The following is a 24,785-nucleotide window of genomic DNA, read 5'->3' as shown; positions in this document are numbered from 1 at the left end:
AGGGTCTTTCTCTCTCTGTCTCACACACACACACACACACACGCACACGCACACATATACACACACACACTGTACAGGCATCTGTCTCTCTCTAACACATGCACACGGTGTACAGGGCGATTCTGTCTCTCTCTCTCTCTCTCTCTCACTCATACACACAGACAGGTTGTACAGGATGTCCTTCTGTCCCTCTCAAACATGTATGGTGTATAGGGTCTGTGTGTCTGTCTCTCTCTCTCACACATGCACAGAATTGGAGTGTACATCAATTGACACTGAGACGCATTGCTCGTGAACCTGTATGAAGAGCTGAGCTGTGAGGTATGGATTGTGTTCATTGGTGCTGGCACTGTGTGCTGAAGGAGGCAGTGCTGAACTGACTGTGGTGTAACAGTTCTCTGCGGTTTCCTCCTCTGATCACTCGGCTGCTTCTCAGTATTGATGCAGCAGGGGCAAACGATTCAGAGGGAGAGCTGCCATTAATCTCACCGGCTGTCTGCAGCCTCCAAGTCCAGACTGCGCCACAGCACAGGGCTGCCCCTGACTTGAGAAGGCCCAAAGTGTATGAAGGAACGGGGAGGGTGGGTGGTGCGTGGATCGAGACCGGATCACGGCATCCAGGAAGCTGCTGTCCCCAGAACGTCCCGTCAGTACGAAAGATCAGAGTCACTTGCTCCATCACACAGCCTCTTGAATCGGCTCACTCTACTGCCATCTCAGCCAACCCACAGAGATAGTTTTATTCCAGGGGAGACTACGAACCTTGAAGACACTGCCCCAGAGGTAAGATCTAGTCTGATACCTCTCTATCTCTCGTTCTTTCTTGTTCCTGCCTCAACCTCTTCCTCTCTTTCGTTCTGTCTCGTTTACTTTCTTCCTCTCTTTCTCTTCCTCTTTCGTTCATGTTCTTTCGTTCTTTCTCTCACTTTCTATCTCTCTCTCTCTCTCATTCTCATTTGCTGATCAGCTAAATCACCGTCCAAAAACCAGAAATTAAATTGTCAACAAAGCTTGAAGGATCTGTGCAGGGACAAGAAGAGTATATATGGCCCATTCTGCCTGCTGCTAGCTCCTGGCAAGTGTTCCCTGCTTCCCCTGCCGTGCATGCCCCCCTCCCCAGCTAGCCTGGTCAGGAACATCCCCAGCAACAGATTGGAGGTCTGATAACGATCTGAGTCCTGAAGTCCTGCTCCCGTCACACCAAAACTAATCCCCGTGTTTTAGTAATTTCATAATCGGCCCTTCCAGGAACCAGGGCCTTTTTAAGACAGGTTTGAACTTCTTCCGGCAGGGAGCAGAGACTGGGTGAGTGGGCGAGGATGAACATCGAGCCATCGAGCGCCGTCGGACCCTGAGGCAGCAGGGAAGGGGGATCTGAGGGACGTTGAGCGCCTCAAAAGCTTGTGACTGTCCCGCCACTGCTGTGGTTTACCCCAAGGGCTGAGCCAGTATGGCCCTGCAGGGGAGGAAGAAGGAGAAGGGGGTCACTGATTACGACACGCAACTGAAAGGTTAGTGCTGGGTGAGAGTGTGTGGCATTGTGTATGAAGGTGTATGTTAGGTAGTGAGAGTGTGGGTGTGTTAGAGTGCATATGTCAGTGAGTGAGTGTGTGTTTATGTTTGCGAATGTGAATCAGAATGTGCTTATGTGTTTAATCATGTCAGTGCATTTATGTTTGTGACTGCTAATGAAATTATGTGCATCTGAGAATCTGGCAGAATGGATGTGTGTTTAAAAAAGTGTCTGTGTGTGTCTGAGAAAATATGTGTGTCAAAGTGTGTGTCAGTGAGTATGTTTCAGGTGAATGTGAGTGAGAGTGCATTTGTGTATGTGAGTATGACAGTGAGTGTGTGTACGTGCTGCTGTTTGTTTCAGTTGACAGTAAGTGTGTTGATGTGTTCAACAGTGAGTTCTGTCTCTGGCTCTGTATCAGAGTCACGTGTACAAATGTTAGAGAATGTGTGCTTCTTTGACTGTCTTTTGTGTGTGTGTGCACATGTGCCTATGTAGGCATACAGTCCAAGTATGAATGTGAGTGTGTGTCTGTGAATGTGTCTGTTCATACATCAGTGATTGTGTGGATGTGTGTGTTTTGTGTGTCTGCATGTGTCGGGGAGCATGTCTGTCTGAATGTATGTTTGTCACTCTCTGCGTACGTGTCCCGGTGTGTCATTGAGTCTATGCATACTAGGTGTGTGTCTGCATATGTCAGTGTGTGTATGTATTAGTGAGTATGTCAGTAACTGGGTGCATGTGAAAGTGTTTGGTTCTGTGTTCCCATGTCAGCCCCCCCAACCTCCCCGCACCATTCTTACCAACTGCTTTACCACTTCCTGATCGACCCAGATTTGTCACCGATTTTCAGACCAGTTATCAACCTCCATGATGTGACATCAGGACACCAAGTTCCACTGTGGGAACTAAGGGCCCTTCCACAACCATGGGGCCTCAGGGCCCAACCTCGACCACAAAATCGTAAGACATAGGAGCTGAATTAGTCTATTCGGTCCATCATGTCTGCTCTGCCATTTCATCATGGCTGATTTATTATCCCTCTCAACCCCATTCTGCTGCCTTCTTCCCATAACCATTACTAATCAAAAACCTATCAACCTCTGCTGTAAATATACCCAATGACTTGGCCTCCACAGCCATCTGTGAATTCCACAGATTTACCACCCTCTGGCTAATGAAATTCCTCCTCATCCCTATTCTAAATGGACAGAGTCTATTTTGAGGCCGTGCTCTTTGGGCCTATACTTTCCTGCTATAGGAAACGTCCACTCCACACCCACTCTATCTAGGCCTTTCAGTATTCAATAGGTTTTAATGAGGTTCCCCCTCATTCTTCTAAACTCCTGCAAGTACAGGACCATATATTAACCCTTTCATTCCAGGAATCTTCCTTATGAACTTCCTCTGGGACATTTCCAATGCCAGCACACCTTTTCTCAGATAAGGGACCTAAAACTGTTATCAATACAGTCTGACCAATGCCCTGTAAAGCCTCAGTGCTACATCCTTGCTAACATTCATTTACCATCCACTCAGACTGCAAGTTAACCTTGAGGGAATCCTGCACAAGTCCCTTTGTACCTCTGATTGCTGAATTTTCTCCCTGTTTAGAAAAGAGTCTATGCCTTTATTCCTCTGTCAAAGTGTATGACTATAAACTTCCCTACACCATGGGAGCTTGGCGTAATCTCCACTGTGGAACCTCAAAGCTCAGCCTCCACCGTGTGAACTCTGGACCCTTATCCACTGTGTGACCTTAGGGTTTCTTCTCCACCATGGGACCTCAGCATTTCACCTCCACTGTGGGACCTCAGGACTTCACCTCCACTGTGGGACCTCAGCATTTCACCTCCACTGTGGGACCTCAGGACTTCACCTGAATGGCAAAACCCAAAGGATGCAGGATGTTTTGAAGTGCTGTAGAACATTATTTATTGAGTTCATTCCAATCTGAGGAAGCCTTCTGGATGTGGAAGGAATGACGTGCAAATGGGGATAAGGCAGGAATGCAGTGGAGTTTGGCGATCAGCCTTGATCTGGTTCAGTGGTGTAATGGGCTGAAGGGACTGCTGCCTTTTCCCACACAAACGTACCCTCTCCTGCTCTCTGAGGTTTAAGCTTATGTTTGATCCTGAGATACTCAGGTCTTCTCCCATAGCCTGAACCTTTTGCCCCACCACAGGGCTTCAGGCCAACCCCTCAACTGCTGTGCGGCCAAGCTCTCCACCGTAGGGCTTTTCCTTACAGCACTCCCCATCTCTGTGATCCCCTTCAATGCCAACACTCTCCCTGCCTATGACTGTCTCTGGCCATTACATTCCAACCAACCTTTGTGACTTCCTCCATACTCCACACCCCTCTCCATCTCTGTGACCCTCCTTCGGTCCTACATCCCTCCCTGTCTCTGTGAACCCTTCTGGTCCTCCAGCCCTCCAGCCCTCCAGCCCTCACCACCACTGTAACTCCCTCCAGCTCCTACATCATTGCAAGATCTCTGCTCTGCTCCCATGCTGACCTCTGATTCCTCCTCTGAGCCCGGTCACCCCATGCCTTCAGCATCTGGGCTCTGAGGTGTAGATTCCATCCCTGAACCCCTTGGCGTCAAACCTGAGTTCATTCACCGAGTTGTCAGTCACGTCAATGGGAATTGCCCTTGAAGCCCAGGGTAGCGGTGCGTTGGGTGACTCCCGAGAAGCTCCTTTGGTGACATTTCCTCTGAGTAGCGGTCATTGTGGCATGGTTCCCTCTGGTCCTCCTGCAGAGATCCGCGGCCAGCTGGCGGACCAGTTGAAGTGTCTGGATACACAGGTGGAGCTTCGAGGCCAGTGCCTACAGGACATGTCCGAGTTCTTCCGCAGGAAGGCAGAGATCGAGCTTGAGTATTCCAGGGGACTGGAAAAGCTCGCAGACCGATTCTCCTCGAAGATCCGTAATTTCAAGGACCCCCAGGGATTTTGGTAAGGACATTCAAGTTGTTCCTACAGACTCTCATCACTCACTCCTGGTGTCAGACACAGGGTGAAGCTCCAACCGCAACGTCCTATCATACACTCCCAGGGTCAGACACAGAGTGAAGCTCCCTCCACACCATCCCATCACACACTCCCAGGGTCAGATACAGAGTGAAGCTCCCTCCACTCCGTCCCATCACACACTCCCGGGGTCAGACACAGAGTGAAGCTCCCTCCACTCCGTCCCATCACACACTCCCGGGGTCAGACACAGAGTGAAGCTCCCTCCATACCGTCCCATCACACACTCCCGGGGTCAGACACAGAGAGTGAAACTCCCTCCACACTGTCCTCCACACTGTCCCACCACACATTCCCAGGGTCAGACACAGAGTGAAGCTCCCTCCACACCGTCCCATCACACACTCCTGGGATCAGACACAGAGTGAAGCTCCCGCAGGAACATCCCATCACTCAGTTCTAGGGTCAGACACAGTATAAAGCTCCCTCTATACCATTTCATCACACATTCCTGAGGTAAGACACGAAGTGAAGCACCCTGCACTCCATCCCTTCCCACATACCCGGGGTTAGACACAGGGTGAAAACTCCCTCCACATTGTCCCATCACACACTCCTGGGTCAGACACAGAGCGAAACTCCTCCAGAACATCCCATCACTCACTCCCGGGGTCAGACACAGTGTGAACTGTGATACACTGTCGAATCATACGCTCCTGGGACACAGGACACTTAAAAGCTAAAATAAGAGATATGCCGCCCAAAAGGAGCCAATTAGTGTTGAGATTTTTATGTCTTGCCACCAGTAAGTGGGATGATCCCTAGTGAGTACTTTATCAAATTAAATTGAATTGATTTCTCAGGCTAAGTGGATTGAATGCTGACTGCGAAAAATTTGCATCTTAATTTCACAAGCAATTTATTGAATCACTCATTTCTGTACTACGCTGCACATGATTTTAGCCAAAAGGCCGAGGAGCTCCAGTGAAACGAGAAAACTAATTGAAATTGTTCGCGGTTAACAGTTCGGCTACGATATTCCCGATTTCCCTGTTTTCCAAAGAAAACACTACACTCATTGGGAGACAGGACCCTCACATGCATGGGCACACTTACACACATACAAGAATCTTACAGACGACAGCGGGAATTAATCCGGCGCTGAGAAGCATCGTGCCCACTGCTGTGCTACCATGCTACCCTGTTCCTGAACCTGGTGGTGTAGTAGGTCGGTCGGTGATTGCTGGTACTGTAATGGCTTTGTGCTCACTGTCGCACCGCTTTGCCTGTGCAGGAAGGAGCAGAACATCTTGTCCCCAGTTCACTGCTGGACCAGATCCTGGGCCAGACACGGGAGCAGAGCAAGAAGCACGGTGCCCTGCATGACATCTTCACCAACCATCTCACACTGCAACTGACCCACCTTGGCGAGGATGTCACCCGCCTTGCACGCAAGGTAAGGTTGGTGGGGGGGGGGGGGGTGAGTCCCGGGGCCTTCCTATTGCCACCCCCGAGTCCTGGTCTGAGTCTGCAGTCAGACAGGGTGCCGAGGACAGAAACCTGTCCTTTGGGGAGTGGAGCGGGGTGTGGGGGGGTGGAGGGGAGTCAGTGGTTCGGGCTTCCAGCCGCACTGGGTCCACTGAACTAGGAAGTGCATCTTATTCTTTCTATCCGTTCACCCCCTCATTGTCTGCCCCTTCTTACTGTCTTCGATCTGTCTGTCTGCCTCCTCCATGTCCCCCTCTCACAGTGTGAATCTCCTCACTGTCTGTCTCCCGTCCCCCACTCTCCTGTCCCCAACTGTCTTCTGTCCCCCTCTGTCTCCTGTCCCCCCCGTCTCCTGTCCCCAACTGTCTTCTGTCCCCCTCTGTCTCCTGTCCCCCTCCGTCTCCTGTTCCCCTCGTCTCCTGTCCCTCCTTCCGTCACTGTCTCCTGACCCCTCTGTCTCCTGTACCACCCCCGTCTCTCACCATCTTCCGTCTCCCATCCCTCTCTATCTTCTGTTCCTCACTGTTGCTCCCTCTGCACTGTCTGTTCAACCCCTCACTACCTGTCCTGTCCTCTGTTTGTTCCTTTCTTCGCTGCCTATTCCTTTCCTCCGTCTGTCTGCCACCTCACCGTCTCCCCCTCTTCATCATCTGTCTGCCCTGTCACCTGCCCTCAGACCCTCACAGTCCCCCTCACTGACTTCCTCCCAATATTCTTTCCCATACACCCCTCCCCACACCCTGGCCCTGGGTGTTTACCCCTAGCCCTGGAAGGTCACATGTACCCAATTTCCTCCCCCTCCACCAATCCTGTTGTGACAGGGACCCCATACCCAGCCCCCTACAATAATTCCCCAGGGATCCAGGTGACGATCAAGGCATTTACTGTGGGATCTTGCTGTGCGCAGACCAGTGGCGTCTCCATCCACATCGCCCCCACCCTAATCCTGTGCCCCCCAAGGGATGAAGTGTAGTGGAGGCATAGGGTTGTGACCGCTTTTCCTGACACCATGCGGTTGTTCTCCCAGAGTAAAGAGATCGGCCTGCAGATGCAAGAGGAAATGATGAAGGTCACCACAGAGCTGCAGACCGTGAGTACTATGGTTTTGTCCACCCACATTCAGTTGGCGCTTTCTCACTCCCGCACACTCTCCCCCTCCCCTTTCCTCTCCTCTCCGCTTCCACATCTTACCCTGTTTCCTCCTTCCCATTCTCCCTCTTCCATGCTTTCTCCCCCACCCCAGCCCTCATCTTGCCTCTCAGCACAGTACACCAAAACACACAGTGAAATGCATCATTTGCATCAATGACCAACACCGTCCAAGGATTTGCTGGGAGCAACTTGGCACTTGGACAGTTACATAGATTGGAAAGATATAGAGGGATATGAGCCAAAATGTGGGCAAATCTTAGATGATAATCTTGGTCAGCAGGGAAAAATTGGGCCGGAGAGCCTGTTTCTGTGCTGCTTAACTCTGACTCTACACCTGTGCCAATCAGACCTCCTTGTTTGATTATCTTTCAGTTTGTTCTTTAAAAATGTGTTCCCAACACCATGCATCTTCTCATAGCCAATGGATCCATTCCCAAATCCTTGGCTCTACCTGCCCACCAACTCTTGATTGATTGGTTGTCCAATATGTCTGACAATGAGTTCGAACTGCACGATGAAGCCTGTGTGGGAGAGTTTAAAAGTAGAAAACCAGTTGCACTGAGGTAATTCTGCTCCCTTGAGCTCAGGAGTCTGGGTCCAGTGGTACAAGTAAGTCTCACAACTGAAATCTTTCTTGGTTGTGGTGGATGACTATGACTTCTTGTGTGCCTCGTCATGCCCTTCACTCTCCACCACCTTCCTGGCTGTTCGATCTCATCTGCCCAGTCTACAGGAGACGACTTTGCATGCTAGGACAGGCATGTAATCCTATCTCACCAGGGTAAGAGGCCTGCAGACTGCCCTCATCTGGTTTAGCCCGCCTGTACCAGAGAGTTTCTGCTGTCACATGCAAACAGCTACTTAGGGCCACAGATGAGAACTGAGCATCAAAGATGATCCTGAATGCTGTATGCCATCAGCTTTCAACCCTGGCAATGTCAATCACCAAACCTTGCAAGTCAGGTCAGAATGTGGTGCAGTCGATCACGTCTTTGCAACGCTCAAACAAAACCACGATTGACATAGCTGAAGCGTAAGCCAGCCCCAGAGCTGAAACGGCAGGAATGAAAGCAGTGTATGCTAAAGCGCTCGTGTAAACATGGAGAAAACACGCACAGACTTTGGAGAAAGTTTGGGTAGAAACTACATCGAGTGTGCTGAAGGAGGAGTGCGAAGCTGAGGCTGCCGTAGCAGAAGCAAAGCTGTACGAAGCAGCAGCTGACTTAGACGGTGTGGTGACTGAAGAGCCAGCCATTTGTACAAGTCCTCTAAAATGACATGGTTGCTCAACAGAGAATGGAATCAAAGCAGCAGACAAAAATAGGAACCAGCTTCCTGTTGTGCTTTACACCAAATTTTTACCCAGTCCTCCTCCTGAACTTGCATCCTCTGCTTCAGATGCAAACCCAAAGAAACATGAACCCTCATTTAATGTGCAAATTGAGGAGTGCTCAATATTACCCAACTTGTAAACACATGGTGTGCACCACTTTATAAGTGCGACAAGGGCTTCACCACTGGGGGATAAATCACCATCGGACAGTAAGTAGTTCAAGTGAGATGCTGAGTCTGGCCAGAGAAACACACACAAAATGCTGTAGGAACTCAGCAGGGCAGGCAGTATCTATGGAAGAGAATAATAGTTGATGTTTCAGACTGTGACTCCTCATCAGGACTCGGGGGGGGGGGGAGATGAGAAGTTGGAACAAGAAGGTGAGGGAGGAAGGTGTTAGGTGAAACCGGGAGAGGGGAGGGGTGAAGATCTGGGAAGCTGATAGGTGAAAGAGATAAAGGGTGGAGCATCTGATGGGAGAGTGTAGAAGACTATGGAAGAAAGGAAAGGGGGATTAGCACCGGAGGGAGGTGATGGGCAGGAAAGAAGATAAGGTGAGAGAGAGAATTGGAAATGGGGGAATGGTGAAGGGGAGGGGAGCAATTACCGGAAGTTTGAGAAATTGATGTTCATTTCTGGTCGCCTCACTATAGGAAGGACGTGGAAACCATAGAAAGGGTGCAGAGGAGATTTACAAGGATGTTGCCTGGATTGGGGAACATGCCTTATGAGAATAGGTTGAGTGAACTTGGCCTTCTCTCCTTGGAGCAACCGAGGATGAGAGGTGACTTGATAGAGGTGTACAAGATAATGAGAGGCATTGATCGTGTGGATAGTCAGAGGCCTTTCCCCAGAGCTGAAATGGCTAACATGAAAGGGCATAGTTTTAAGGTGCTTGGAAGAAGGTACAGAAGAGATGTCAGGGGTAAGTTTTTTACTCAGAGTGGTGAGTGTGTGGAATGGGCTGCCGGTGGCAGCGGTGGAGGCAGATACGATAGGGTCTTATAAGAGACTCCTGGATAGGTACATGGAGCTTAGGAAAATAGAGGGCTATGGGTAAAGCCTAGGTAGTTCTAAGGTAGGGACATGTTCGGCAGAGCTTAGTGGGCCGAAGGGCTTGTATTGTTCTGTATTGTTTTCTATGTTTCTATTCCATCAGCTTGGAGGCTACCCAAACGGAATATAAGGTGTTGTTCCTCCAACCTGAGTGTGGCCTCATTGCAGCAGTAGAAGAGACCATGGACTGACACGTCAGACTAGGAATGCTGAAGTAGAATTGAAATGGGTAGTCACTGGGAGATCCTGCTTTGTCTGGCGGACAGAGCGTAGGTGCTCAGCGAAGCAGTCTCCCAATCTATGTTGGGCCTACTCCTGCTCCTAATTCTTATGTTCATCAATATACAGGAGGCCGCACTGGGAGCACCAGATCCAGTAGATGACTCCAACAGACTCAAAGGTGAAGTGTCGCCTCACCTGGAAGGTCTGATAGGGGCCCTGAATGGTACCACGATGAGGCCACAGTCAGGTTGGAGAAACAACACCTTATAATCCACCTGGGTAGTCTCCTACCTGATGCATGAACATCGATTTCTCAAACTTCCGGTAATTGACCCTCCCCCCCACCCCTTCACCATTCCGCCATTCCAATTTCCTTCTTTCACTTTATCTCCTTACCCACCCATCACCTCCCTCTGGTGCTCCTCCCCTTCCCTTTCTCTACCTTCTCCTATCAGATACCCACTTCTCCAGTCCTTTATCTCTTTCACCAATCAACTTCCCAGCTCTTTACTTCACCCCTCCTCCTCTCATGGGTTCACCTGTCACCTTGTACTTCTTTCTTCCTTCCTCCCAACTTCTTCCACTGACTTTTATCTTTTTCTTCAGTCCTGATGTAGGGTCTTGGCCCAAAACATCGACTGTTTATTCTTTTCCATAGATGCTGCCTGGCTTGCTGAGTTCCTTCAGCATTTTGTGTGTGTTGCTTGGATTTCCAGCATCTGCAGATTTACTTGTGACTGGCCAGAGAAGCCCTGGGGCAGAGTTAGTCTGAATGTGAACAAGACACTCGTCTGGAGAGAGGCGGAGCATCTGCAGAGAGTAACAATATGTTGCAGAACGCAGATGGGCACACGGTGCAGCAAGCACCAGTGGTGAGGCAACTGAGCATCCTTCTAATGTAGCTACTTCCCCAGACACTCTAAAGACATATTCTGGAACATCAGGAGTTACCAGAAGGAGAGTTAATAGGAGCAGAGGTCTACTTACCCTTGTCAACTCTCATTGACTGCAATCATACTCCAACAACTGGGGTGAAATCCCAACCCCTGAAGCTACTTCTGGTCCTTCGTGTCATAGGGACAGAGCTGACAAGCTTCACACCCCCCCCCCCCACCCACTTGACTCTTTTGCTGAAGGCTCTGCTGTTGCTTGGCAGAGACAACATCCATGCACATAAGGTACCTGAACAGTAGACACAATGCACCTTATGCCCAACGACTGGACTTGGCTTGGGTCATACTCGGCGAAGTCTGCCTCAGTGGTGCTCAGCAGCCCACTGTCAGTATATTTAAGACTAATGTCCTGAAGAATGGGCGCCCAAATCATTTCAGACCCTGAGAGAGTATATGAAACTGAAGATTATAGGAGTAACCAAGGATGGCCTCTGAAGTGGTTGGCACGTTTGTAAGCAACCTCTCAATGCAAAGCAACTGAATCGGCCAAGACAGGTGCATGCAGAAGAAGTGCAGTGCATCACAAAGCAAGAACCTCTTCCAATCCAAAGTTACCTCAGTGAACTCTGTTCCTTTCTTGACTCTGAGTGAGTTGGAAGGGCATATTAAGAAGGCACAACTCATTTCAGAGGTACCTCATCAGACATCACCACAAACAAGTATGTCATCAAGGATGGCATTTCAAAGCGCGAATGGTTAAAGACTGTTTCAAGACTAGTCCTCTGAGATTGTCCATTCTTTTGCCAACGACTTAATGAAATGATCATTTAACTTTTAGTTCCAATAGTTAAATTTGACATTATTTATGTCAGGTGGGGAGTGTTCCTTTTGTGTGCAGTTTGTTTTGTACAAGCATCACTTCCTGCTCGTAAGCTGTTTTTTACATCATTTCCTGTGCGGGTTAATTTGGATTTTGACTTGGAGCAACATGATAGAAAGAGATCTATCTCCATCCACTCTTTACTTGCCCTTGAAACAGCAATATCTGTGAGTCTTAAGCTTTCTTAATGTTGGCGAATATTTAGTAGATGGGCTTTGAAGTATTACATTTATTGTTCATCGCTATTAAGCTATCATCGTGCCACAAGTTCGCTCTAGTTCACAGCATGGCTATACAATGTTGAATGTATGTTCACTTGTTAAATGTGTGCCATGTCGTTATGATGTAGCCAAACATGGTCTTTCCATCATCATGATTGTTCTTGGCAAATTTTTCTACAGAAGTGGTTAGCCATTGCCTTCTTTTGGGCAGTGTCCTTACAAGATGGGTGACCCCAGCCATGATCAATAAGCCTCAGAGATTGTTTGCCTGGCGTCAGTGGTTGCATAAGCAGGACTTGTGATATGCACCAGCTGCTCATACAAACATCCACCACCTGCTCCCATGCCTTCGTTTGACCCTGATCGGGGGCTGGGGGGGCTAAGCAGGTGCTACGCCTTGCACAGGGGTGACCTGCAGGCTAGTAGATGGAAGGATGCCTTACACCTCCTTTGGTAGAGACGTAACTCCAGCCTGACACCCTTGTATGTGTGTATTACCTTGTTTAATGCTGGTTGTGAGAATAATCAATCATATTAGTATATTCAGGCGTACGGCGATTCTGTATTGAATTTAATACGTGTTTTACTTTACTTTCTGCAGTTTCAGAACGTTTTCTCTTTAAAAACCTGGAAGAAAGCTTCCAGTTCGGGTGATCTTTTGAGAAGGTGTTTAACTCCCTTCCGAGCTTTGTAAGCAGTGCACTGCAAGAGCAGTGGAGTAGGTTTATATAGGTTGGCAGAACTTCGTGTACCAAAAGGTTCCATGCTGTACTGTTCTATGTTTACAGGATTTTTGGGCCAAATGTGACTAGTTCAGATGGGAATCCTGGTTGGTGTGGACTGGTCAGACAGAAGGGGCTGTTTCCACGCTGCATGACTCGAATGGGAGGAGCATTAGATTAGAGTTTCCTAAGGTCTTTAGTAGAGTAGTGGGGTAGAGATACTTCTCTGCCAAAGGAGGTGTAAGACGCTCCTTCACTCCGCTAGCCTGCAAGTCGCCTTTGGGCAAGGTGTAGCACCACTTACCCCACTGATCAGGGTCACGTGAAGTCACAGGGCAGATGGTGAATGGTCTTGTGCATATCACAAGCTCTGGTTCTGTGCCCACTGATGCCAGGCAGACAATCTCTGAAGAGTATTGATGATGTAAAGACACTGCCCAGAAGGAGGCAGCTGCAAACCACTTCTGTAGAAATATTTGCCAAGAACTATCATGGTCATGGAAAGACCATAATCGTCACATTGCATAATTAATGAAGGTCTTCAGAAAGCAACTAGATGTATAATAGGAGGAGTGGTATCAGTCAGTCAGTGAGGAGTGGGTTTGCTGCACACAAACGTGACACGGCCCTTGGACCAGATAGTCCAGACTGTTGTTACTGTACTTGTCTCAAACATTTTCTCTGGCAGCTCATTCCACACATGCTGTACTCTCTGTGTGAAGTTGCAGCACAAGCACCATCAGTGTAACTCATTTTTAACTGGAAAAGCAGGATAATTAGTTTGCCGATGACATGAAGGTCGGTGGAGTTACAGACAGTGTGGAAGGTTGCCATAGTTTACAACAAGACGTTGTTGGACATTGATAGGATGCGGAGCTGGGTCTGAGAAATGGCAGATGGAGTTCGGTTTGGAAAAGTATGAAGTTATTTACTTTGGAACGTGAAGGTAGAGTACAGGGTTCATGGCAGGATTCGTAGCAGTGTGGAGGAACAAAGGGATCTTGGGGTCCAGGTCCATAGATCCCACAACATTGCCATGCAAGTTAATAGAATTGTTAAGAAGGCTTTCATTGGTTGGTGGATTGAATTAAAGAGCCATAAAGAAATGTGCTCTATTAAAAACCTGGTTAGACCACAATATTGTGTTAGACCACACCATCATCTTAGGCCACGGTAGTGTGTTAGACCACAGTATTATGCTAGACCACAGTATTGTATTCAATTCTGGTCGCCTTATAGGAAGGATGCGGAAGCTTTAGAGAGGCTGCAGAGGAAATTTACCAGGATGCAGCCTGGATTAAAGAGTATGTGTTTGGACAGTAGATTGAGTGAGATGGGCATTTCTCCTCAGAACAAAGAAGGATGAAAGTTGACTTGATACAGGCGAAGTAGAGTTGAGTCAGCAGGGCCTGGGCCCCAAGTGCAAGGAAAGACCCAAGGTTTGATCAATTTAAGCACTGGGCCGAATTGGAAGTGTTGGTTTCGGGCCGATTCAAGGGGGTGGGACACCAGCCTGAGAGTGTAACAAAGTGGCAGCTCCCGGGTCCGAGAGCAAGAAACGACCTGAGATTTGATTGATTTAAGTGCCAGGCCGAATTGGAAAGACCAGGGTGTCAGGACCGGTTGCGAGGGACAGACTGGTTCAGTTCGCTGCTCCACAAGATTTACTTGTCTCTCTGCTAAGACCATAAGATATAGGAGCAGAATTAGGCCACTTGGCCCATTGAAGTCAGGTCCACTATTTCATCATGGCTGATCCAATTTTCCTCTCTGCCCCGATCTTCTGCCTTCTCCACATATCCCTTCATGCCCTGACCAATCAACAATCTATCAACCTCCGCCTTAAGTATACATAAAGACTTGGCCTCCAGCTTCCTGTGGCAAAGAATTCCACTGATTCACCACTCTGGCTAAAGAAATTCCTCCTCTTCCTCTCCATGTCTCCTCTATCAAGGCCTTTCACCATTCGATGGGCTTCAGTGAGGTCAATCCTCATTCTTCTGAATTCTAGTGAATACAGGCCCAGAGCCATCAAACGCTCTTCATATGACAAGCCTTCAATCATGGAATCATTTTCATAAAACTCCTTTGAACCGTCTCCAGTTTCAGCACATCCTTTTTAAGATAAGGGGCCTGAACATGCTCACAGTACTCCAAGTGAGGCTTCACCAGTGCTTTATGAAGTTTCAACATTACATCCTTGCTTTTATATTCTAGTGCTCTTGAAATGAATGCAAACATTGTATTTGCCTTCCTCACCACAGACTCAACCTGCAAATTAACCTTTAGGGAATCTTGAACTAGGACTTCAAATCCCTTTGCACCTCATTTTTTTGTATTTTCTCTCCATTTATAAAATAGTCAACCCTTCCATTTCTTCTACCAAGGTACATGACCATACACTTCCCAACACCATCTACCATTTCTCCTAATTTCTCCTTCTACCCGGAAGGATAGGAAGGTAGGCAGAGGGGGAGGCGTGGCTTTATTGGTAAGAAATGATATTAAATTATTAGAAAGAGGTGATATAGGATCGGAAGGTGCAGAATCTTTATGGGTTGAGCTAAGAAATTGCAGGGGTAAAAGGACCCTGATGGCAGTTATTTATAGGCCTCCAAACAGCTGTAGGGACGTGGACTACAAATTACAACAGGAAATAGAAAAGGCTTGTCAGAAGGGCAGTGTTATGATAATTGTGGGGGATTCTAACATGCAAGTGGATTGGGAAAATCGGGTCGGCACTGGATCTCAAGAGAGAGAATTTGTAGAATGTCTGCGAGATGGCTTTTTAGAACAGGTTGTTGTTGAGCCCACTAGGGGATCGGCTGTACTGGATTGGGTATTGTGTAATGAACCGGAGGTGATTAGAGAGATTGAGGTGAAAGAACCCTTTGGAGGCAGTGATCATAACATGATTGAAGTCACTGTGAAATTTGAAAAAGAGAAGCCGAAATCTGATGTGTCGGTATTTCAGTGGAGTAAAGGAAATTACAGTGGCATGAGAGAGGAACTGGCCAAAGTTGACTGGAAAGGGACACTGCCGGGAAGGACGGCAGAGCAGCAGTGGCTGGAGTTTATGTGAGAAGTGAGGAAGGTGCAAGACAGGTACATTCCAAAAAAGAAGAAATTTTCGAATGGAAAAAGGATGCAACCGTGGTTGACAAGGGAAGTCAAAGCCAAAGTTAAAGCAAAGGAGAGGGCATTCAAGGAAGCAAAAACTAGTGGGAAGACAGAGGATTGGGAAGTTTTTAAAACCTTACAAAAGGAAACTAAGAAGGTCATTAAGAGGAAAAGATTAACTATGAAAGGAAGCTAGCAAATAATATCAAAAAGGATACTAAAAGCTTTTTCAAGTATATAAAGAGTAAAAGACAGGTGAGAGTAGATATAGGACCAATAGAAAACGATGCTAGAGAAATTGTAATGGGAGATAAGGAGATGGCAGAGGAACTGAACGAGTATTTTGCATGAGTTTTCACTGAGGAAGACATCAGCAGTATACCGGACACTCAAGGGTGGCAAGGGAGAGAAGTGTGCGCAGTCACAATTACGACAGAGAAAGTACTCAGGAAGCTGAATAGTCTAAAGGTAGATAAATCTCCCAGACCAGATGGAATGCACCCGCGTGTTCTGAAGGAAGTAGCTGTGGAGATTGCGGAGGCATTAGCGATAATCTTTCAAAAGTCAATAGATTCTGGCATGGTTCCGGAGGACTGGAAGATTGCAAATGTTACTCCACTATTTAAGAAGGGGGAAAGGAAGCAAAAAGGAAATTATAGACCTGTTAGCTTGACATCGGTTGTCGGGAAGTTGTTGGAGTCGATTGTCAAGGATGAGGTTACAGAGTACCTGGAGGCATATGACAAGATAGGCAGAACTCAGCATGGATTCCTTAAAGGAAAATCCTGCCTGACAAACCTATTACAATTTTTTGAGGAAATTACCAGTAGGCTAGACAAGGGAGATGTAGTAGATGTTGTGTATTTGGATTTTCAGAAGGCCTTTGACAAGGTGCCACACATTAGGCTACTTAACAAGATAAGAGCCCATGGAATTACGGGAAAGTTACATACATGGATAGAGTATTGGCTGATTGGCAGGACACAGAGAGTGGGAATAAAGGGATCCTATTCTGGTTGGCTGCCGGTTACCAGTGGTGTTCCACAGGGGTCCGTGTTGGGGCCGCTTCTTTTTACATTGTACATCGACGATTTGGATTATGGAATAGATGGCTTTGTAGCTAAGTTTGCTGATGATACGAAGGTAGGTGGAGGGGCCAGTAGTGCTGAGGAAACGGAGAGCCTGTAGAGAGACTTGGATAGATTGGAAGAATGGGCAAAGAAGTGGCAGATGAATTACAATGTTGGAAAGTGTATGGTTATGCACTTTGGCAGAAGTAATAAACGGGCAGACTATTATTTAAATGGAGAAAGAATTCAAAGTTCTGAGATGCAACGGGATTTGGGAGTCCTCGTACAGGATACCCTTAAGGTTAACCTCCAGGTTGAGTCGGTAGTGAAGAAGGCAAATGCAATGTTGGCATTCACTTCTAGAGGAATAGAGTATAGGAGCAGGGATGTGATGTTGAGGCTGTATAAGGCGCTGGTGAGACCTCACTTGGAGTACTGTGGGCAGTTTTGGTCTCCTTATTTAAGAAAGGATTTGATGACGTTGGAGAGGGTACAGAGAAGATTCACTAGAATGATTCCGGGAATGAGAGGGTTAACATATGAGGAACGTTTGTCTGCTCTTGGACTGTATTCCTTGGAGTTTAGAAGAATGAGGGGAGACCTTATAGAAACCTTTCGAATGTTGAAAGGCATGGACAGAGTGGATGTGGCAAAGTTGTTTCCTATGATGGGGGAGTCTAGTACGAGAGGGCATGACTTAAGGATTGAAGGGCACCCATTCAGAACAGAAATGCAAAGAAATTTTTTGAGTCAGAGGGTGGTGAATCTATGGAATTTGTTGCCACGGGCGGCAGTGGAGGCCAAGTCATTGGGTGTATTTAAGGCAGAGATTGATAGGTATCTGAGTAGTCAGAGCATCAAAGGTTATGGTGAGAAGACGGGGGAGTGGGACTAAATGGGAGAATGGATCAGCTCACGATAAAATGGCAGAGCAGACTCGATGGGCCGAATGGCCTGCTTCTGCTCCTTTGTCTCATGGTCTAATCTGTTTAAGTCCTATAGCCTCTCTACTTCCTCAAAGCTTCCTGTTCTCCACCTATCTTCATATTGTCTGCAAACTTTTCATTAAAGCCATCAGTTCCAACATCCAAATCATTGACATATAATGTAAAAAGAATTGGTCCCAACACAGACCCTTCTGGAGCACCAGCAGACAGCCAGAAAAGGCTCCCTTTATTCCCACTCTTTGCCTCCTGCCAATCAGCCACTGCTTTATCTATGCTAGAGTCTTTCCTGTAATAACATGGGCTCGTATCTTGTTAAGCAGTCTTATTTGTGGCACCTTGCCAAAGGCCTTCTGAAAATCGAAGTACACAACATCAACCGATTCTTTTTTGTTTATCCTGCTTGTTGTTTCTTCAAAGAATTCCAACAGATTTGTGAGGCAAAATTTTCCCTTGAGGAAACAATGCTGTTTTTGGCATATTTTATCATGTGCCCCCAAGTACCCTGAGACGTCATCCCTAATAGTTGACTCCAACGTCTTCCCAACCATTGAGGTCAGACTACCTGGGCTATGGTTTCCTTTCTTCTGCCTCCCTCCCTTCTTGAAATGTCGTGAAGTGACACTTGCAATTTTCCAGTCTTCCGGAACCATTCCTGAATCTAGTGATTCTTGAAAGATCATTGCTACTACCTCTTTCAGAACACTAAGATGTATACCATCTGGTCCAGGTGACTTACCTACCTTCAGACCTTTCTGTTTCCCAAGAAACTTCTCTCTAGTTATGGTAACTTCACACGCTTCAAAACCCCTGACACCTGGAACTTCCACCTACTAGTGCAAAATACTTATTCAGTTCATCTGCCATTTCATTGTACCCCATTACTACCTCTCCAGCATCATTTTCCAACAGTCCGATGTCCACGCTCATCTTACTTTTACACTTTATATATCTGAAGAAACTTTTGGTATCCCCTTTAATATTATTGGGTAGCTTTCTTTTATATTCCAGAACAAGGGGTCACAGTTTGAGGATAAAGGGGAAGACTTTTAGGACTGAGATTAGGAAAAACTTCTTCACACAGAGAGTGGTGAATCTGTGGAATTCTCTGCCACAGGAAACAGTTGAGGCCAGTTCATTGGCTATATTTAAGAGGGAGTTAGATATGGCCCTTGTGGCTGCAGGGATCAGGGAGTATGGAGGGAAGGCTGGGGCGGGGTTCTGAGTTGGATGATCAGCCATGATCATAATTAATGGCGGTGCAGGCTCGAAGGGCCGAATGGCCTACTCCTGCACCTATTTTCTATGTTTCTATGTTTCTATATTCTATTTTTACCTTAATGACTTTTTTAGTTATCTTCTGTTGGTATTTGGAAGCTTCCCAATCCTCTAACTTCCCACTAATTTTTGCTCTATTATAAGCCCTCTCTTTGGCTTTTATGTTGGTTTTGACTTCTCTTGTTAGCCTTGGTTATGTCATCTTTCCTTCAGGATATATCTTCCTCTTTGGGATGTGTGTATACTGTGCCTTCCAAACTGCTTCCAGAAATTCCAGCCATTGCTCCTCTGCTGTCATCCCTGCCTGTGTTCTTTTCCAATCAATTCTGGCCAACTCCTCTCTCAAGCCTCTGTAATTCCCTTTACTCCACTGTAATACTAATACATCTGACTTTAGCTTTCCTTCTCAAATTTCAGGGTGAATTTGATCATATTATGTTCACTTGTCCCTAAGGGTTCTAATCAATTCTGGTTCATTGCACAACACCCAATCCAGAATAACTGATCTTCTAGTGAGCTCAACCACGAGCAGTTCTAAAAAGCCATCCCGTAGGCACCCTCGAAATTCCGCCTCCTGTAATCCAGTACCAACCTGATTGTTGCATATTGAAGTCCCCCATGACTATTGTAACATTGCCCTTTTGGCATTCATTTTCTATCTCCCGTTGTAATATGTAAGCCACATCCTTACTACTGTTTGAGGGTCTGTATACAACTCCCATCAGGGTCTTTTTACCCTTGTAATTCCTTAGCTCTATCCACAATAATTCAACAGCTTCTGACCCTATGTCACCTCTTTCTAATGATTTGTCTTCATTTTTTATCAACAGAGCAACGCCTCCCCTTCTGCCTTCCTGCCTATCCTTTTGATACAATGTGTATCCTTGGACATTAAGCTCCCAGCTATAATCTTTCAGTGATTCAATGCCTACAACATCATACGTACCAATCTGTAACTGTGCTACAAGTTCATCTACCTCATTCCCTATACTTTGCGCATTCACACTTTTCGATTTTGTCCGCCTTTTATGTTGTAGCACATCCTATTGACTTCAATTTTGCCCTATCAACAGCCTCTCCTCATTACACATTGCCTCTCAACCAGCTACCTCATCTTCAGGACTATTATCCGTCTTTCCTGCAATACTTCTTGCATTGAAATTTAGGCAGCTCAGGACACTAGTCATACCATGCTCAACCTTTTGATTCCTAACTTTGAGGTCATACCTACATCTGCCTCCACAACCTCTCGACTAACTGTTCTGGCATTCTGAATCCCATCCCCCTGAAACTCTAGTTTAATGAGAGTGTGGCCTGTAACTAACTGGCTTCTGGATGGGTTGCAGTCTTCAATAGCTTCATAGCTGTGGACTCATGAACTTGTTTAGTTTTGTTCTTTGCATGATCTGTTTTTTTTTCCTTGCACATTTGGTGTTTGATGGTCTTTTTTTAAATGGATCCTATTGGGTTTCTTCGTTTTGTGGCTGCCTGTAAGGAAACAAATCTCAAGATTGTATATAATATATATACTTTAATCATAAATGTGCTTTTAACTTTGAACTTTGAACAAGCTGATAAGAGGCATACATCAGAGACTTTTTCCCAGGGTGGAAGTGACTAATATGAGGGCGCATCATTTTAAGATGATGGAAGAACGTATGAGTGGGTGTCGGTTAAGTTTTTTACACAGAGTAGTGAGTGGATAGAACATGCTGCCAGGAGAGTGGTAAAGGCAGATAGATAGGCATGTGGATGAAAGAAAAATGGAGGCTATTTGAGACTGAAATGTTAGATTGATGTTGGATTAGTTTAAAAAGCTGGCACAACATTGTGTGCTGAAGGACTGTAGTGTTCTATGGAACACTGTTTGAACGTTGACAATGGCAATGTAACCTTCTTCAACACTCATCATACTTTCTTTGTCCAGAGCTAATCTAAGACATCTTCAAGGAGTGGAGCCTCAGAAAGGTAACGTCCATTATTAAGGACTTCCATCACCCAGGGCATGCCCTCTTCTCATTATTACCTTCAGGAAGGAGGTGCAGAAGCCTAAAGGCACACAGTTAGCGATTCAGGAACAGCTTCATCCCCAGATGATTCCTAAATGTACATTGAACCCATGAACACTACCTCACATATTAGATTTTGCACTATTTTTAATTTCTTCAGTACACAGACATACACACACTCATATGTATATTACGTGTGTATTACTTTAATTAATCTATTTATTTATTTATTCATTCATTCGTTTATATTTTCTTTCTATATTATCATTTACTGCTGCTGCTAAGTTAACAAATTTCACAACACATGCCGGTGATAATAAGCCTGATTCTGAACTACCAACCAGGTGATCAGTAGAAAAAGTCCCACACTGTAGTAGACTGTCAGGCTTTCGGAATATGTCCTTGAAAATTGTGTGCTGAAGTTGTGTGCTGTTTTATGGTTTGAATGTGTGAAACACATCCCCTGCAGAAGTAGCAAGAAGGGATCCTCCAACTTTCTATCTTCTTAAAAATGAGAAAGGAAGCCTTTCAGGAAATTGTACAAACAAATTTGTAAGAAAAAATTATATGCGGCCATTAATGGACTTCATACATTGCAGTCCAGCTTCCAATGTCAATGTAATCCCTGGGCTAGTACTCGCTGGAGTTTAGAAGGATGAGGCGGAGATCTCATTGAAACCTATTGAATATTGAAAGGCCTAAATAGAGTGGACATGGAGAGGGTATTTCCACCATCGTGGAGAAATTTAGGACCAGAGGGCACAGCCTCAGAATAGAGGGACATCCATTTAGAAGAGCGATGAGGAGGAATTTCTTTAGCCAGAGGGTGGTGAATCTGGAATTGATTGTCACAGGCGGCTGTGGAGGCCAAGTCATTGGGTGTACTTAAAGTGGAGATTGTTAATGAGTCAGGGTGTCAAAGGTTACAGGAAGAAGGCAGGAGAATGGGGTTGAACAGGTACTTTGGATCTGTCTTCACTAGGGAAGACACAATCAATCTCCCAGATGTAATAGTGGCCAAAGGACCTAGGGTAATGGATGAACTGAAGGAAATTTTTATTAGGCAGGAAATGGTGTTGGATAGGCTGTTGGGTCTGAAGGCTGATAAGTCCCCGGGACCTCATGGTCTGCATCCCAGGGTGCTTAAGGAGGTGACTTTAGAAATCGTGGACGCATTGGTAATCATTTCCCAATGTTCTATAGATTCAGTTCCTGTGGATTGGAGGGTGGCTAATGTTGTCCCTCTCTTCAAGAAGGGAGGAAGAGAGAAAACAGGGAATTATAGACCGGTTAGCTTGACGTCAGTGGTGGGAAAGATGCTGGAGTCAATTATAAAAGATGAAATTACGACACATCTGGGTAGCAGTAACAGGACTGGTCTGAGTCAGCATGGATTTACGAAGGGGAAATCGTGCTTGACTAATCTTCTAGAATTTTTTGAGGATGTAACTATGAAAATGGACAAGGGAGAGCCAGTGGATGTAGTGTACCTGGACTTTCAGAAAGCCTTTGATAAAGTCCCACATAGGAGATTAGTGGGCAAAATTAGGGCACATGGTATTGGGGGCAGAGTACTGACATGGATTGAAAACTGGCTGGCTGACAGAAAACAAAGAGTAGCGATTAACGGGTCCCTTTCGGAATGGCAGGTGGTGACCAGTGGGGTACCGCAGGGTTCAGTGCTGGGTCCGCAGCTGTTTACAATATATATTAATGATTTAGATGAGGGAATTAAAAGTAACATTAGCAAATTTGCCGACGACACAAGGCTGGGTGGCAGTGTGAAATGTGAGGAGGATGTTATGAGAATGCAGGGTGACTTGGACAGGCTGGGTGAGTGGGCAGATGCCTGGCAGATGCAGCTTAATGTGGATAAATGTGAGGTTATCCACTTTGGTGGTAAAAATGTGAAGGCAGATTATTATCTAAATGGAGTCAAGTTAGGAAAAGGGGAAGCACAACGAGATCTAGGTGTTCTTGTACATCAGTCACTGAAAGCAAGCATGCAAGTACAGCAGGCAGTGAAGAAAGCTAATGGCATGCTGGACTTCATTACAAGGGGAATTGAGTATAAGAACAAAGAGGTCCTTCTGCAGCTGTACAGGGCCCTGGTCAGACCACACCTGGAGTACTGTGTGCAGTTTTGGTCTCCAAATTTGAGGAAGGACATTCTTGCTATTGAGGGAGTGCAGCGTAGATTCACAAGGTTAATTCCCGGGATGGCGGCACTGTCATATGTCGAAAGATTGGAGCGACTGGGCTTGTATACTCTGTAATTTAGAAGGCTGAGAGGGAATCTTATTGAAACATATAAGATTATTAAGGGATTGGACACGCTGCAGGCAGGAAGCATGTTCCCGCTGATGGGTGAGTCCAGAACCAGAGGCCACAGTTTAAGAATAAGGGGTAGGCCATTTAGAACAGAGTTGAGGAAAAACTTTTTCACCCAGAGAGTGGTGGATATACGGAATGCTCTGCCCCAGAAGGCTGTGGAGGCCAAGTCTCTGGATGCTTTCAAGAAAGAGATGGATAGAGCTCTTAAAGATAGTGGAATCAAAGGTTATGGGGATAAGGCAGGAACTGGATACTGATTGCGGATGATTAGCCATGATCACAGTGAATGGCGGTGCTGGCTCGAAGGGCCAAATGGCCTGCTCCTGCACCTATTGTCTATTGTCTATAACTAAGGATGTACCAGGGTCAACCCAGTTGGTGATGCCCAGCAACTGCTTATTGGCGGCAAAATATAAAACAAAGAAAACTACTAAATATCCTTTAATAACACTTTATTAATAACGATCAATGTTAACAATGTAGAGGCAAAGCTAGGCTATGTCTGATCAATTTCAGCCCTGGACCAAATTGGAAAGGTCAGGTACAGGCTGAATCGTGGTGGTAGGGTCCAGGCCCCAGAGCTGTCCGAGAGCTAGGGTCGATGTTTGGATGATTTAAGCACCAGGCCAGATCGAAAAGGTCAGGCTGTTGGGACCAGAGGCAAGGAACATGCCAATTCTGCCAGGTTCTGCTGGGTTCTTTCTGCTGCTCTGTGACGTTTACTCAGCTCTGCGCTGAGCTGAGGTTGTGGCGTGCTCCTGCTGCAGTGATGCCTGGCTTCATGTCTTTCATAAAACTTCAGTTCTAGGTGCTATTTCCTTGCTTTTATTGTTTGCCTGATTTTATTCCTCTCTGTGCATTAGGTGTTTGACAGTCTTTTTTGATGAGTTCTTTTGGGGTTTCTTTGCCTTGTGGCTGCCTGTAAGGAGACAATTCTCAAGGTTGTATAATGTATACGTACTTTGATAATAAATGTACTTTGCACTTTGATGTGTCTCAACATAGTCTGACGCCTTCACAGCATGCCCACTGTGCTCAGCAGAACAACGCAGACCACAACAAAACAAGCCCCTTTCCTCCGTCCCACCCACCCACACACACGCAGTCCCCCAACTCCAGTACTGTCCTCTAGCATAGAGTCTTCCATGCCACTGATATTGGCTAGAAATACACTCAGATCACAGAAATACAACGCAGTGCCTCAGCCCTAATTCACTGATGGATTTCTTTAAAAGTTGTGTAGCGGAAGTGGACAGTAGGAGAAAGGAGGCTGTCAGGTCCAGCAGGAATTCTGATCAGCCGCACAAGCACCTCCCAACCTTCATTAACGCTGTAAGATCGAGGTTCAATTTCCACTCCTGTCTGAGGAAATCGTGCGTACTCCCCATCACCGCATGGGTTTCATCTGAGTACTTTAGTTTCCTCCCACGTTCAAAAGACAGACTGAAGGTTTACGAAAGGGTTAGTGAGTTGTGGATGTGCTATTTAGGCACTGAAAGAATGGCAACACTTGCGGGCTGCCCCCAGCACATGCTTGGACCGTGTTGATTGTTGACACAAATGGCACTTTTCACT

At 46.4% G+C, this 24,785-nt stretch overlaps 1 protein-coding gene across 1 annotated transcript in view; it reads left to right on the top strand.

Moving 5' to 3' along the window:
• The first annotated feature begins 405 nt into the window (after positions 1 to 405).
• LOC140190198 (SLIT-ROBO Rho GTPase-activating protein 3-like) overlaps positions 406 to 24,785 on the top strand; it is an 84,267-nt gene continuing 59,887 nt past the window's right edge. Inside the window, 6 exon segments of the mRNA XM_072246731.1 lie at positions 406 to 783; positions 1,292 to 1,511; positions 4,278 to 4,473; positions 5,783 to 5,817; positions 5,820 to 5,944; positions 7,004 to 7,066. Coding sequence (XP_072102832.1) covers positions 1,451 to 1,511; positions 4,278 to 4,473; positions 5,783 to 5,817; positions 5,820 to 5,944; positions 7,004 to 7,066 — 480 coding nt within the window. The 5' untranslated portion in view covers positions 406 to 783; positions 1,292 to 1,450.

Source organism: Mobula birostris, chromosome 29, assembly GCF_030028105.1.
Source record: "Mobula birostris isolate sMobBir1 chromosome 29, sMobBir1.hap1, whole genome shotgun sequence".
NCBI lineage: Eukaryota > Metazoa > Chordata > Chondrichthyes > Myliobatiformes > Myliobatidae > Mobula > Mobula birostris.
This window is presented reverse-complemented; position numbering and strand designations above follow the sequence as displayed.